This window comes from Myxine glutinosa, chromosome 1 (genome assembly GCF_964187855.1).
Source record: "Myxine glutinosa chromosome 1, kmMyxGlut1.1, whole genome shotgun sequence".
NCBI lineage: Eukaryota > Metazoa > Chordata > Myxini > Myxiniformes > Myxinidae > Myxine > Myxine glutinosa.
Genome location: NC_136261.1, coordinates 257500427 through 257515460, shown reverse-complemented (window position 1 = coordinate 257515460; position 15034 = coordinate 257500427). Strand labels below are relative to the sequence as shown.

General features: G+C 43.0%; 1 protein-coding gene across 1 annotated transcript in view; it reads right to left on the bottom strand.

The window, feature by feature from the left end:
* Positions 1 to 15034, bottom strand: part of LOC144891735 (kinesin-like protein KIF26B) — a 256217-nt gene that overhangs the window by 21031 nt on the left and 220152 nt on the right. Inside the window, exons 11-12 of the mRNA XM_078775959.1 lie at positions 10990 to 14710; positions 4730 to 4935 (exon numbers count right to left, since the gene is read on the bottom strand). Coding sequence (XP_078632085.1) covers positions 4730 to 4935; positions 10990 to 14710 — 3927 coding nt within the window. The remainder of the gene's footprint in view (positions 1 to 4729; positions 4936 to 10989; positions 14711 to 15034) is intronic.

The following is a 15034-nucleotide window of genomic DNA, read 5'->3' as shown; positions in this document are numbered from 1 at the left end:
TTTGACAACTCCAAAGCAGCCAAGTATGACAATGTTTCGGAATAGCAAAGGAGAAACATTTCAGAGAAATAATACAACCAGTGAAACAGTTTATTTCACATTGCAGAATGAAAATGAAAGGCAAGTTACAAGAAAACACTTACTTCTTCAATGCCTTGGAAAGGCTAATGGCAAAAGTTGAGGACAAGACAAGAGGGATCAGGAAACAAAAGAGGGCAACCGGATGAGGATTCAACCCCAAAGAAATCCCCAAATTCAGAAATTTGTATAAAACAAGTAAATACAGTTTTCATTCCTCAGCAAGATAAATGAGATGTATAGAATTTACATTAGTGCTGATTAGGGCAGAGATGAGTGAGTGGGGCCACAGCAATTCATGTGAACACCACAGGCCAGACAAGAGCTAGCACAAGCAAAGTGGACAAACCTAGGCCAAGACAGGCCCTTTGAGAGTGAGAGTCTAATGGATCATGAAGATTCCATCACACACACACACGCACACACACATACACACACACACACACAGACAGATACACACACACACACACACACACACAGCCAGACACACACACACACACACACTAACACACACACACACACGCACACACACGTTAAAATAATAACATAACATGTTAAAAGGAAAAATGGAGATCATAATCAAAAAAGTGTTTTATACTTGAAAACGAATGAAATAAATTTACGAGATTCCCAACTTGGTGCACTTTGGGAAGCAAACCTGGACCTCGGGGAAAAATTGATGCCTGATTCCCGTGAATGAGAAATGACGTTAAAAAAGATCGTTGTTCGCTTTTCATACCGTCCTTGTGCACCTTCCTGAAAAGCTGAAAAGGTTTAACGGTCTCATCTCTGCCCTGATAAAGTCTCACCAAATGCAGCCTTAGCGGACTCCTTAAATCACCTGGGCAGTGTGATGGACAGCAGCATGTCACGTGAGACAGCTCGTAATAGGGAGAGTCAAGTCGTCCTTGTCCTGAGCTAAATCGTCGTCAAGGTCACTCATCAGATGGTAAAAATTATACCGAAAATCTCATATTATATACGCAGCAAAAAATGAAATATTGAAGAAAATGTGTCTCTTTAGGTCTGAGCTATGTAGATTATTTGACATACTGTACATGAAAAACGAAATCCTAATAACATTTAAAGTGTAATAATTTGTGCTGGAAGTGGAGAAGGGGTTTCAGGAAGGATTGAGATGGGGGCAAATGGAGGCTGGTGTTGAGCGAGACATAAAAGCATCTTCTCACATTTCCACTGCAGGTGTGAAATGCCTCGAAAGATAGGCATGACTAATAGTAAGGGAAACATATGAAAATCTGTTAACTAAATTGTTACCAAAAAATTTCTTCACCAATATGTTTGTAAAGGTGTGTAATAACATGTGTTAAAATGTTGAAGGTCAACTCCCGTGGGAAACCCAGAAAAAAAGCTGTTGAATTCGGGTACCGAAAAATTATTTTCGAGAATTTTTATTTTTTAATCGGCCCTTAAGTAACTTATGAGGGGTCAAATAAGGGTTTTTCATGATTCTGAGTTGATTGTTAACATTTATATTTCACCACAGACACTCCTTTGTGGAAAAATAATTTCTAAATATATCTCATTTTCTACTTTGCAGGACATGGAGTCTAGCAATATGGATGAAGACGTTACTCCACCTGTGCTCAATTGCTTCATCTGTGCACGCTCGGATACACCAGCTGAAAGGCTCATACAGGCAACTCCAAAGGGATACTCAACTTTATTGAAACAAGCAGAAACTGTCGAAAATGTAACTGTTGTGGAACGTATGAAGGAGGCTCAAAAGGAAGGAAAACTGAGGTACCACCAGAAGTGTAAAAATGATCTGTACAACAACTTTGTTGCAACCACCAAGAAGTCAGCTCAAGCATCAAAGGCAGAGAAAGAGTCATCAAAGTTGAAGAGAAGACGCACTACTTGTGAGTTCAGTTCATCAACTGGCTGCAGTTCTAGAAGATCACAGTCAGTTGACCTCCTGTATAAGGATGTATGCATTCTTTGCAACCAACCAGCCCAGCTCTACAAAAATAATCCAGCACAAGCTAGAAAGAAATACAGAGTGCCAGATAATTTGACTGCAGATACACTGAAGGCAAGCTTGCTGAAGACAGCACGGAGTCGCGGGGATGACTGGGGCACTGAAGTCACTGGACGCCTGGAAGGGATCAACGACTTGGTAGCAGAAGAAACACTGTACCATTTGCGATGCAAACTTATGTTTGCGAGAGGTGACAGTTTGTCCAAGACTGATGAGGAAGGAAAAAGGAAGAGAGGACAGAGGAGTATTGATGAGGAGCGAGAGGCAGTTTTTATTGAATTCTGCGAATGGTTAGACTCAGAATTAGAGCATGGGGTAATGAACATGGACCAAGTCCATGAAAAGCTGCAGGAGTTTGATCAGTCACCAGAGAAGAGCCTTTCTTATTCAAAGCATTGGCTAAAGATAAAACTTCTAGAGAAATACGTAGACACCTTGTATTTCACAATACAGGAAAGAAGGGCAGATGTACTCTGTCTCAAAGATGGCACCGACAATATTCTGCGAGTGCATCATGCTAATCTTGACCATGGAGATGAGAAGACTCAGATCATAAAGACGGCACTCAAGTTCATATCCAATGATATTGCCTTGATTGATTTAGGTCCAAAGTCATACCCCACCACACACAGTATGACTGACATCGATAGTCAGCTGACACTTGTTCCTGCAAGCCTTCAGATGTTCTTGAGACCGATTGTCAAGACAGACGAAAGAGTTGCCGTTTGGGGGCAGAATTTTATTAAGGCCTGTCGACCTCGGTCTGGAGTATTGCCACACCAAATGGGGCTTGCCATACAACTTGATCATAGATTTGGGTCAAAATGGATGCTCAACAAGTTCCACCGGCTGGGATACACTGAGTCTTACACGGAGACACAAAACTACAAATACTGCTTCCTTAATAGTAGGAGTGGAGATGATGTTCCAGATACTTCTGGCACTATTGACACCATTGTGGAGGAAACCGATGAACAGATCAATGATGAGGTTGCGGTTGATGCTGCGCTTGAGGATCAATCAGTGATGACAGCCAAAGTACCAGCCAGTGAAAGTGAATTGTCAAGTAATGATCAGGTGGTCTTTATGGAGGTTGGGGAAACAAACAATGCAGTCACTCAGTTTGTTGGAGACAATATAGATTTAAACATTGTCTCTATTCACGGAAACACTCCCTTTCACTCAATGGGTTGGATCGAAGTCACCTCTCCGGCACCACCTTTGCCAGATCCACAGACAACAGCAGCTTTCCCCCGGGTGAAGTTGAAGGCACTCGACAAAGCTAAGATCCTGAGAGGAACTGAAGTAAAGATTATTCCATTTACGAACAGGAAACAGCTGGAACGAACGCGATCATGTTTCTCCCCCTCGCTGAGCTTTCCTCCTCCCTGGCTCATGATCAGCCACTCCTCACTCCAGGTGACACACTCTGGGCAGCGGGGTGGGTGATCAAAGCCAACGATCCTGAGTTCCCACACTCCAACTGGAATGGCTGGATGAAGAGAATCCATGCTAATGATGCAAAGCAGAGCACACCTATCGAGTTCCTCCCAGTTATTGAAGGAGACCCTAATGACCTCAACACCATCTTCACCACTCTGAAAGAGTGCATACGGCGCGCTGGGGTCGCTATAGTGACCTTTGATCTTCCGATTTGGCTGAAGGCTGTGAATATAATAAAGCAGGCAAATCTACCCGTCATTCCAAGGTTGGGTGGTTTTCACCTGCTGAAGTCTTATCTTGGATCAATGGGTAACATCATGGAAGATTCTGGACTACTAGATGTGATCCAGTTGATCTATCCTGGAAGTACGACAGCCAACCACATCATGGATGGAGGATGTTTTGACAAGGCAATCCGTGTTCACCTCCTCATCGATGCAGCCATCTATCAACACATCATGAAACTTGCCTTTACTGAGGAGGAGCGTGGTGACATGAAGACCTTCATGGAGAAGGTGGCTGATGGGAAGATGGGAGCCAGACACTCAGACCCAGTAGTGCCAGTGTTTGAGCAAAGGTTTGAAGAAACCTTCAAACGACTCGCAAAAGGAGGAAGAACACCTGCACTCTGGGTGGAGTACCACCACATGGTAGATGTGATCAAGGTCTTTATCAGAACCGAGCGACTTGCAGACCACAATGGGCATCTGTCCTGCATTGTTACCAAGATGCTTCACATCTTTGCCGCTGCAAGCCATCATCAGTATGCCAAGGGCGCACGGCTGTACTGTCAACTCATGAAGGAACTAGAAACTTTCACATGAGTATGTGAAATAAAAGCTACTTTGTGTGTAAATGTAAAAGTGAAAATATGAATGTTAACAATCAAATCAGAATCATGAAAAACCCTTATTTGACCCCTCATAAGTTACTTAAGGGCCGATTTAAAAAAATAAAAATTCTCGAAAATAATTTTTCGGTACCCGAATTCAACAGCTTTTTTTCTGGGTTTCCCACGGGAGTTGACCTTCAACATTATAACACATGTTATTACACACCTTTACAAACATATTGGTTAAGAAATTTTTTGGTAACAATTTAGTTAACAGATTTGTGAAATATCTCATAAAATGCCCTTACTATAAAGCAAACACAGCGAGGTTTAAAAATTCACCCAGGTGGTCAGGATAGGTAGAGGCGCCTCACCTCTCTGCCATTTCCACTCTGTTGCTTTTGAACAGGTGGAACATCATCAATTGCGTAGACTTTAATCTCGAAAGGCTCGTTTAGAAGACGTGGTACCGGACGCATGTCAGAGCGTCTCGGGGGTGGGTTTTGGGGCTTGCGGACCGGGGACGGGCCTTCTGGGGTACCGCCTTGGCTGTGAGTGGAGCCCCTCCGACGCTGTGATCCTACATGCGGCACATGGAAACATCGGGACAAGGTGTAAAAAATTCCGTTTATTGTTCAGAATAAAATAAATAACAAACAGCTTTGCCTTAATGTGGAAGATGGGTACCGCAGTACATATAGATCAGGGGTTCTTAACCTTTTTCCCTGTCATGACCCCAACGGATTGCCCACGATGTCCCCACACCCCCTTCGCTAGACTATTGACTGACCAAGGCGCACCCAAGGTGCGCATAGCTAGGGGGCCTGGGGGCATATCCCCCTATAATTTTTTTAATTTCTAGGTGCTCTGCGGTGCATTCTGAGGGGTGTTTTTACTTTAATTGCTTATTTTTTTGGATGAAAATTGGTAACTTACTACTTGTTACTTGGAAAATTGGTAAAGTTGATATTTCATTGAATTTATTACAATTTATTATTATAATTTATTACGAGTCCCATACCCCCAGATTTTGGTCCCCGTACTCCCAAGCGGTATGGATACCCCAGGTTAAGAACCCCAGATATAGATGAATCAAGATGTTTTTTGTATTTTTTGTATACAAGATCGAGGCTCGTGTAAGAGCTAACATTGATCACAAAAAAACAAACAGACACATAAAACATAATGAAGGGAGCGGGAGACAAGATGGTGAGAGAGAAAGAAGCACACAAGTACAACATTTGAGAGCAGGGACATCGAGAGATCTGTAGGAGGGAGAGGGCTTCGGGGGAGGAGGCACGGGAAGGGGAGGGGGTGGGAGAGGTAAAAAAAAAACACATAGACACTGCTAGAACTTCCAGAAAAGAAGTCAGAATTTCAAAAAAGTGGATCTGGGGTGAATTAACAGGCGTAGAAAAGATCAAGGTTTTGGATGGGGGAAGATAAGAGATGGTGGTGAACAGCTGTTTTAAAGACCTGGAGGGAGGAGTGGGATTGAAGAGAGTGAGGGAGTTTGTTCCAGAGGCGGGAGAAAAAAGATTTAAAAAAAAAGAGTGTCTGAAACCCACCTGCAAACATGCTGGAACCATCTATATATTACATACGGGGTGACCAAGGTTATATGGATTAGTTGATTAAAATAAAATGCAATTGATAAAAAGAGAACATAGGATGTTTGGAGGTGGTATAGGAATGGGGTGGGAGGGGTAGAAGAGTTGGGAAAAGGTGAGGGGAAAAGAGAATTAAGGAGGTTGAAACCATTGAAATAATAAACCTAGTTGCGGCATAAGTGTAAAGAGATGCTCATACACAAGCATAACTCATATAAAGAAGTTATAATATTGTCGTGATACGAGCCCAACCATTAAATAAATACAGTACCCCATGCATGTCTCAAACCATTTGATGAAGCACAATAATTTCGAATAATCAGAACAGGTGTGATGCTAACCGGAAATGCCATGGATGAAGTGGCGAAATCATCACAAAATACAAAACCTGAATTTTCTGAAATTCAAATTGAAAAACTGCAAATTTCGTTTTACTATATTCAGGAACTTGATGATGAGCAAATCCTTTGTTCATGTCATTACCCCTGAATACCGGATATACACCATTTGTTGTAACACCTTTCCGAAAGAAACATGACAATTTTCGGATTTAATTGGCATGCATGAAATATTTATACAAGAGACCGATATATTTTTGTTGCTCTTTAACGGCCACGACAATCCCTCCTTGTGGGGTCGGCCGGGGGAAGCTTGGCCCAAGGCTTTCATGGACCGGCCTGGCCAGGCCTGACATTCGTCCAGTTAGGGCAGCAATTTGGAATTTGGCCATGGTGCCGGCGATACTCGCCTACTCTTTGCGAAGGACACCATGAGATCTTAAGCGTCCACCAACCGAGGGACGGCACACACAATGATGCTACAGGTCGCACAAGATCTGCCAGCAACCCTCTTCTGGTGAAACTGCCAAAATCAAGACTCTCTGCTCACCTTCACTCTTTCATTCCTCTTTTCTCCCGCCTCTGGAACAAACTCCCTCACTCTCTTCAATCCCACTCCTCCCTCCAGGTCTTTAAAACAGCTGTTCACCACCATCTCTTATCTTCCCCCATCCAAAACCTTGATCTTTTCTACCTCCGCTAATTCACCCCAGATCCACTTTTCTGAAATACCGACTTCATTCCTGGAAGTCCTTGCAGTGTCCATGTGTTATTTTTTTTACCTCTCCCACGCTTCCCACGCCTCCTCCCCCAAGTCCTCTCCCTCCCACAGATCTCACTATGTCCCTGTTCTCTGTTGGTGTACTTGTGTGCTTCCCTCTCTCTCCCCATCTTGTCTCCCGCTCCCTTTATTGTGTATGTTTTGTGTGTCCATTTTTTTTTGTGTTGATGTTAGCTCGTACACGAGCCTCGATCATGTATACAAAACAAACAAAAAAAATCATCGCCCTGCTTGTGAAACACCAAACTGACAGTTTATACCTGGGTCGGGATCCGAACCAAGGCGAGAACAGCTGAGAGTGTGCGTACCTCTAGGCCATCCTGTCAGCCTTATACAAGGGACTGATATCTTCATTCATAATTGACTGTAGGTTCAATATGATCCACAAGAGGATGCATATAGGACATCTATCTTTTTGCTCTTTAAAAAACAAATGCCCTCCAGTTTAGTACCATACCTTTACAGCACCTGGCCTGTACTTGAAAAATGCATAATTCAGATGAGTATGGATTTGAACAGAGGACACTGCACCGTTTATGAAACCTTTACTGAATGAACCAGCCATCCTATCAACCTGACGCAAATCTGCTGTGGCCATTCAGTGTCACATGGGTTCGGTGTAAGTGACATGTTTCGTGCAAGTGTGCAGCGCATAAAGCCGTATTTACCAGTCACAACAACGCAGAGAAACTTCAAGGGGTTTCCTTGAAGTCGGTTACATTTGGTTCTTATTTAGACCGAGTCTGGCAGGATAAAGGTTTCGAGAAAAACACAGCGCGCTTCACGTCATGTCGGAAGCAATAAGTGAAACAGGCCAGCATGGTGAATGTATAAGCTCTGATCTGCCTGAAGAGGTTGCATTACATGGAATTATTTCTCACTGCTTCAAAATGAATTTCGACATTTGTATATTATGAAGAATTGTGTGTAAATGGCAAAATAACGCATAAGTAGACGAAACTAATCTTAGGAATATGATCTCTCAATCGAAAGCTCTATTTATTTGCAAGATTATGTCTTTTTCTCTTTTTTTATTATTATTCTGTTGCATGTCTTTGCAATTTGCATCTTTCTCTGAGAAGTTCCTTAGTCTAATGTATGTGAAGGGTAATCGACATTTACATATTGACAGTGGTAGATAATTAATTAAACATCATAAGAGTTTGGAGGGGGGGGGGGGGGGGGGGGCACGTGCGGTGGGGAAGCGAACGATTCAAAAGGGGATGTTGGTCGGATATATGAGTAAGTACAATAGGTGGAAAAGGTAACCCTGTGGTTTAAAAATGTGTGTGTCTATAAAGATTGTCCCATAATCACATACATCTACCTGCATAATCTGCATTCCAATAATGTACAAGAAAGAGAAATCGGAGATTGCAGACCTTCGCCAGGACGTGTTTTAGTGTTTTTTAAGGCTTTTGTATTAAAACAAATATGGCGGCTGAACCACATGATCGATGACGTCATCATTTTTTTCCCCTCCACCAATTTATCCCTAGACGACGCTCAAGAAATTTAATCTTGATTGGATGAAGTTTTGTATTTGTCAAATTATGACGTCATAATGGAGGCACCTATAACATCATCCTTAACATCTTTTATTCCCCATGGAGAGTTCTTTACAAGGAGACATGCCTCAATTTTTTCTATGCAGCACTTTCAAAGATATAGAGGTGCAAAGTTTTTCGGTTTTTCCAAGATGGCACCTGTACCACGTAACCTATGACATCATAATTATCATTAGAAAATTATACAGGAGGAGGCACACCTATGGTGAAAATTTTCTGCCAATCGGACCAAGGGTTGCAGAGAAAATCATATTTATTCTGTGCGGACAAACAAATATACAGCCAGACAAACAAACAGACAGACAGACAAACAGACTCAAATGCAATACCCTCTCCTCTGGCGAGGGTAAAAATGTTGTTTTTTGACAGGATCTGAGGCTCATAGTGGAGCTGTCACACACACATATCACACACATGGACGAACAGATGAATACAAGAGACGCATCATAAAACCTTTGGACAAGACAAATAGCCATGAGATTGGGGGAAGTGCCATCACTTCCCAAGGCACTCTGGGTATCAGCGACCCGACAACAATGGCGCTGCCTTTCTCAGACTCAGAGTGGACGCTCTAACCATTATACCATCGAATCTGGTATTACATACCAAGGTAGGTGTCATATTGATTGTGAGGCTTTGGAAACAGCTTGGAGTTTGGAGCAAAACAAATGACAAATTGCATTGGAGAGGAGTTTTCATAAGTGTGGACAGCTGCAACCAAACAGTTTTGATTTTATTGGTGGGTTGACTAACCTGGAGTAGGAAGTGGAGGGAGGGGCTTTAGCATGTAGTTTAAGCACATCTGGGTACCACAAGGCTGGAACCTGTCAGCAATATGGCAGCAGTGGATAACGACGGGTTGGGAAGACTATGTATGGGTTCCGACAGAGCATTACCCCATTCAGGCTTTTTGGAAAGCTGCGCCAGTCTGGCAGCAGATGGTTGCCAGACCATGTTTGCTCAGCTGTCATGAATGGTTTGTGTGGATTGCACAGATCTTAAAGCAAAACCGCTTTGGTGCCACAATAGTTTTGCCGCTCTAATGTCGAATATGCCTCTGGAACCACAAACTGCACTTGGCTTCAGTGGTTTGAGTCGGGAAATCCTAGCTCCCGCACATGCATGCATATGCCAACATGTGCATATATGTACAGACAGTATGCAACAATTGCTAGTATGTAGCATAATGTATTAAAGTGTTGTACAACTTAACGACAACATGATTTTAACTATAAATCAAGCCATATTTTTGATTTGTTTGATGTATGAGTAAGTTATGTGTGTGTGTGTGTGTGTGTGTGTGTGTGTGTGTGTGCGTGCAGGTGTGTGTGTTATTTACATATACTGTATCAATCAATGCTATGAATCATTATGACGTCATAGTTCACGTGGTACAGGCGCCATCTTGGAAAAAGGTCGCACCTATATATCTCTGAAACCGCTCCATGGAAAAAAATTTCAGACCTGGCTCATTGTCAACTACTCCCCATGGGGAATAAGATATGTTAATGATGATGTCATCGGTGCCTTCGTTATGAAGTCATAATTCGACAAGTACAACACTTATCCGATCATTATTTTTAAAAATTTCAGCAACTGTTGGTCTGATGGACACAAAATTTTCACCATAGGAGCGCCTCCTCCTTTAGAATATTTTAATGATAATCATGACGTCATAGGTCATGCGGTACAGGTGCCATCTTGGAAAAAACGAAAAATGTTGCACCTCTATATCTCCAAAACCGCTGCATGGAAAAAATTGAAACATGGCTCATTGTAAAGAGCTCCATATGGGGAATAGGTGTTGTTAACGATGACGGCATTGGTGCCATAATTATGACGTCATAATTCGACAGGGACAATGCTTACTCTGATCAGTTTGAAATGTATTGTGCATGATCTATGCAACAATTATATTAGAGAATATAAATTTATGATGTCATCGCTCACGTGGTCTGGCAGCCATATTAGATCAAAGAAAAAAAATGTTCAAAAACAGAAGAGTTGGCTCGCACTAAGTTGACTGCGCAGGGTAAGTATTCTATGAATACCATCTAGTTTCACGAGAATTTCCACTTTGCAATCAAATTAACAGTGAATTCCAGCTGGATTACAAATGACCTTTAAGTATAGGTAGTATTTTCATTAGGCCCACCTAGCCTGGCTGGCTTGCAATAACCATACTTTATCATTCACTCTCAAATGTATTGTGAGACAATTGAGTATAGTCATTACAATGGCACCTATAAAGTATCTCTCAATAAATTGAATTAAAGACAAAAATTGACAGTTTCTCACAATTTGTGTGACATATGCTTTTATAAGCCCTTGACTTACCCAAAAGAACTCTTTTCTTCAAAGACTTCAGGCTGCGACACGATTGCCCTCCTGAGCTTTGCAAGTTTTCACTTAAAATCTCTTGTGAAATGGCAGACAAAATGGTGGCAGAGGTGGGATTTATATTACCATCACCACTTTCTCGTTCAAGTCCAATTTCATGCTCATTGCTGCTGCAGTTGCTACTAGCTATCATAGTGGTAGTTTCGTTACTGCTCGCAGGTGAGAGGCCAGTGGAAGAGGCTGTAGTTGAGGATGTAGCCATTGTCGTCTGTCCAGAGACACCCCGCTGGCAATAGAGGAGTAGTGCAGTGCGACCCATGGCTGGAGGAAGTTCGCCACTCAGCACACTGCTGTTGTCACTTCCATGTCCACTACTACGGCGTTGTGGCCGGCGAGGAGCTGTGACCTTGCTGTAAGGTGATGGCAATGCTGGACCCAGCTTTTCGTCTGCAAGCTGGACCCCACTATCATTCCCACTGTCTGAATCACCATGTGATATGCGTCCTCTCCCGCTATTAATATTTCCAGGGCTTCCAGATTTGCTTGCCCCTGATAGCTCTGTTACCCGGCTATGTGACGCTCGGCCTGCAATTTTCGCACCCTCCAGCGCAACACGACCAAGCTTCCCCCGCAAAGCTTGAACTGATCGTGACAATGTCGCCGCCCTTAAGCCTCCAGAGCCACTGGAACCTCTTGCGGTGCCTGCGTGTGGCAGTGTTTTAGAGTTTGCGGATGAAGACAATGACAAGCTCATGGCTTTTCCTGCAGCTGGAGCACCACAGTGACCTCGTGGTTTTACCGGTTGCATTCCTTTGTTGGAGTCCACAAACTTGCCACTGCTTTCTGAAGCAGAAGAGTGCATGCTAGAATTACTTCCCTTTGAAGTTTGCCGTGTATGTTTCCCTGCTGGGATGCTATTCATTCCTACAGAGGTTGAGGCCTCAGTCATATGTTTTTTGCTGGAAACCTTATCTGCCACATCATTCTTTGGCACAAGACCTGGCTTTACCTCGATGTGAGACAATGTATCTGACTTGCCATTGGATTGGCTAGAAATACTCCTGTCACAAGCTCGGTTAGGTGATAAACTACTGAACATTGTCGAAGTACTAACCCGATTTTTCTGGTCCAGACTGGACTTACGGACAGGTGGTGCCGGAGGTGTGCTGCTCCTAGGTCTAGAAAGCAGAAACACACCTGTACTTGAATGCAAAGCTCTCCGTCTGTCAATAGTGTTGGTTTGTAATGGGCAAGGATATTCACCGATATCTGAAGAAGCCTCCACACTCTTTACTCTGTCGCCACCTGATTTAATTATGCAACTTGCTGCTCTCCGAGGGAGTGTGTTGGAACAACCAGTCAAGGCATTTTTACATGATTCTCGGTTATGCAAAGAACCGACCTTGAGTAGAGCAGCTGTAGAGACCTCACAACCATCAACGACTCTTTGAACTGTTGCTGTCTGAAAACTGTCTCCCTCTTTAAGACCCATTTGGATTGTAGGTGCAATTTCATTTTTACTTTTAAATTCAACTCTTTCTGTTCCACCTTCTTGATCATTTTTTGCACAAGATTCTCGCACAATCCAAGGACTTTCCTCAGGTTTTTGTCCAGTAGGGCTGCTATTGAGTTTACTTTTGGGATCTGACGGAGATGTTTTCGATTTGCTATGAATGTTATTCTGGCTTTGCAGGGAACCTGCTAATTTGAGTGCAATTTTAGGGTGGACAGAGATGGTTGTCTTAATGAAAGGGGGCAATGACACACTGCGAGTCTCAGCGACCATGCCCTTATCAGTCCTTTCCGTAATTTTATCCTGATCATCTATTTTCTTAGTTTGATTCTCTATATTATTTGAGATAGTGAGCTGATTTCCAATTGAAGAAATATCTTTGAGATTTCCATAAACGACCAGTTTGTTGTTTCTGGTGTGAGAACAATCAATGCTGAAATGAGGTAAGTCTTCCTCAATATTTGCTTTTCTTATGTCCTCAGATATTTCGGTGGCCTTTTTAACTGCATCAGAACTGAGACCTGTCCAAATTATACCATTCAGCTCAATGTTCTGAACAGCCATCGTATCTGCAGTGCCTTTGAAACCAGAATGCTGATAAAACCCATTCTGGCTAGCCATTGAGACCTCTGGTGAAAAATGATCTTCAGACTTGGAATCAAGGTTTGTCAGAATACTGAGATTTTCTCCCAAATCTTGATTGGTACTTTTGGTCATTGTTGTCCTAATGACAAAACTGTCACATAACTGCTCACCTTCACTGCCATGGCTCCCTGTGTTGCTTGCCTCACTCAACCAAGAGCTGATAGAGGAACGGCGGCTATCAGTATAACCTTCACTGAGGTCAAAGGCTTCCTCGTGTACCAAAGGACTAGTAAAGGTAACAGGTACACCATGTATCACCTCAGACTCGGAATTATTAGCTGGTGGACTGGCTAGAGTGTATGGCTCAAAGTCAATGCTGACACTGTTGATGATGCTCATGGGATGAGAACCAGCGGGCAAAGCTTGATTGGAGCGGTCACTGGTGAATCTCACAATGCTTATAGGACGTCTGCGGTTACCGTTGTCATCACTAGAGCGGTGGCTACCACGTGAAAGTTCACGCACCAATGCAACTATTAACTCATCCTCCTTGTTTGTTTCCAAAGTTTGGCTTGTTACTTTTGAGAGACCATTTGCACTCCTGATGAGAATTGGGTCAGAATTCTCTTCAACCTGCAACTTCGGAGGAAGCCCCCTCTTGGCCATTATTGGGCTCATGCCCACTGGAGGTGTTCTTGTTTCAAGGAACCCAATATCAGTGTTGCTTTGCATTTCTTCCTTTCCTCGTGGTGGTGGTGGCGGTGGTGCAGGAATGGGAAGTTGTCTTTTGTTTGTGGACTCCTTCACCTTCAAATCCTTCACTGATGGCAGAATACCTTTTTGGATTTCTTTATCTGATGGTGTGCTTAGCAAACCAGGAACCTCACCCCTTATAATTACCACAGATTTAGTGGGACTAATGACTTCATTGCCATTTATCATATCTGCAGAAATGTCCATTGCACTATCTGGTCTGTCTACTGTTGAAACATTATCGGGCTTCTCTGTCATGGAAAATTCACTGAGAGTGTCCTCAACTATTTTTTTCATTGTTTGAGAATATATCTCGCAAGCTTGTCCATCTGGCTGCTCTTTGCTTACTGAATGTTCAGGAGTAGTTGATTTGGCTTGAGAGACCTGAGGAGTGAAATTTTCTGGCTCCTCACTGCCGTCAATGCATTCAAGTCGTTCTTGAAGCTCAGCAAAAGTGCTGCATTTGAAATCATCTCGGCCAGATGGCCTCAGTAAAGCTTCCTGCTGATCTTGAGGCCAGTAAGTTAAATCAGGAGATGTTGGTGATGGTTCTGAACTCTCCTGGCTTAGGAGTGGAACTTGCTCCTCCACCAAAGAAGCTGCGGATGATGACGATGCAGGTGAGACTGAGACAGCATCTGGAGGACCTTCATTATCAGTAAGATCCCCACTCTTGCCTATGTAGACGACTGTGTCACAGGATTGCTCACTACTCGACGAACACTCTGCCTCATTGCCCAGTCGAGGTGGTTGCTCTTCAGGCCCCAGACTTGCCAGACGTGACTGGAAGGGCCTCAACGAACTAGGAGGTCTACGATTTCGACTTTCTTCACACGAGCTCTCTCCACCCGATGAACTTGATGCAGACTGTAAAGGCAAAGAGGAGTTGGGGATCATGGAATATTTTAGAAATGCTCAATTGTCCACGCTAACAAATGAAGCAAAAATTTGTTTACAAAGGCCTTTTAATCAGGTCAAGGAGTCAGCTTGCATTAATGGGTTATATAATTTAACTTTTAAATACGACAGAAAAAATTGCTCGCTTGAAAATACCCAAGATTATACATGGCCAATTATTATAAAAAGTTTTCTATTTTTCACATATATTTCTTCATACGATATTGTTTCATTTATTAGGAGGAGAGGCAGCCTGGGGATTTCTGAAAGTGCCTGATTATTGAGAACTCACCA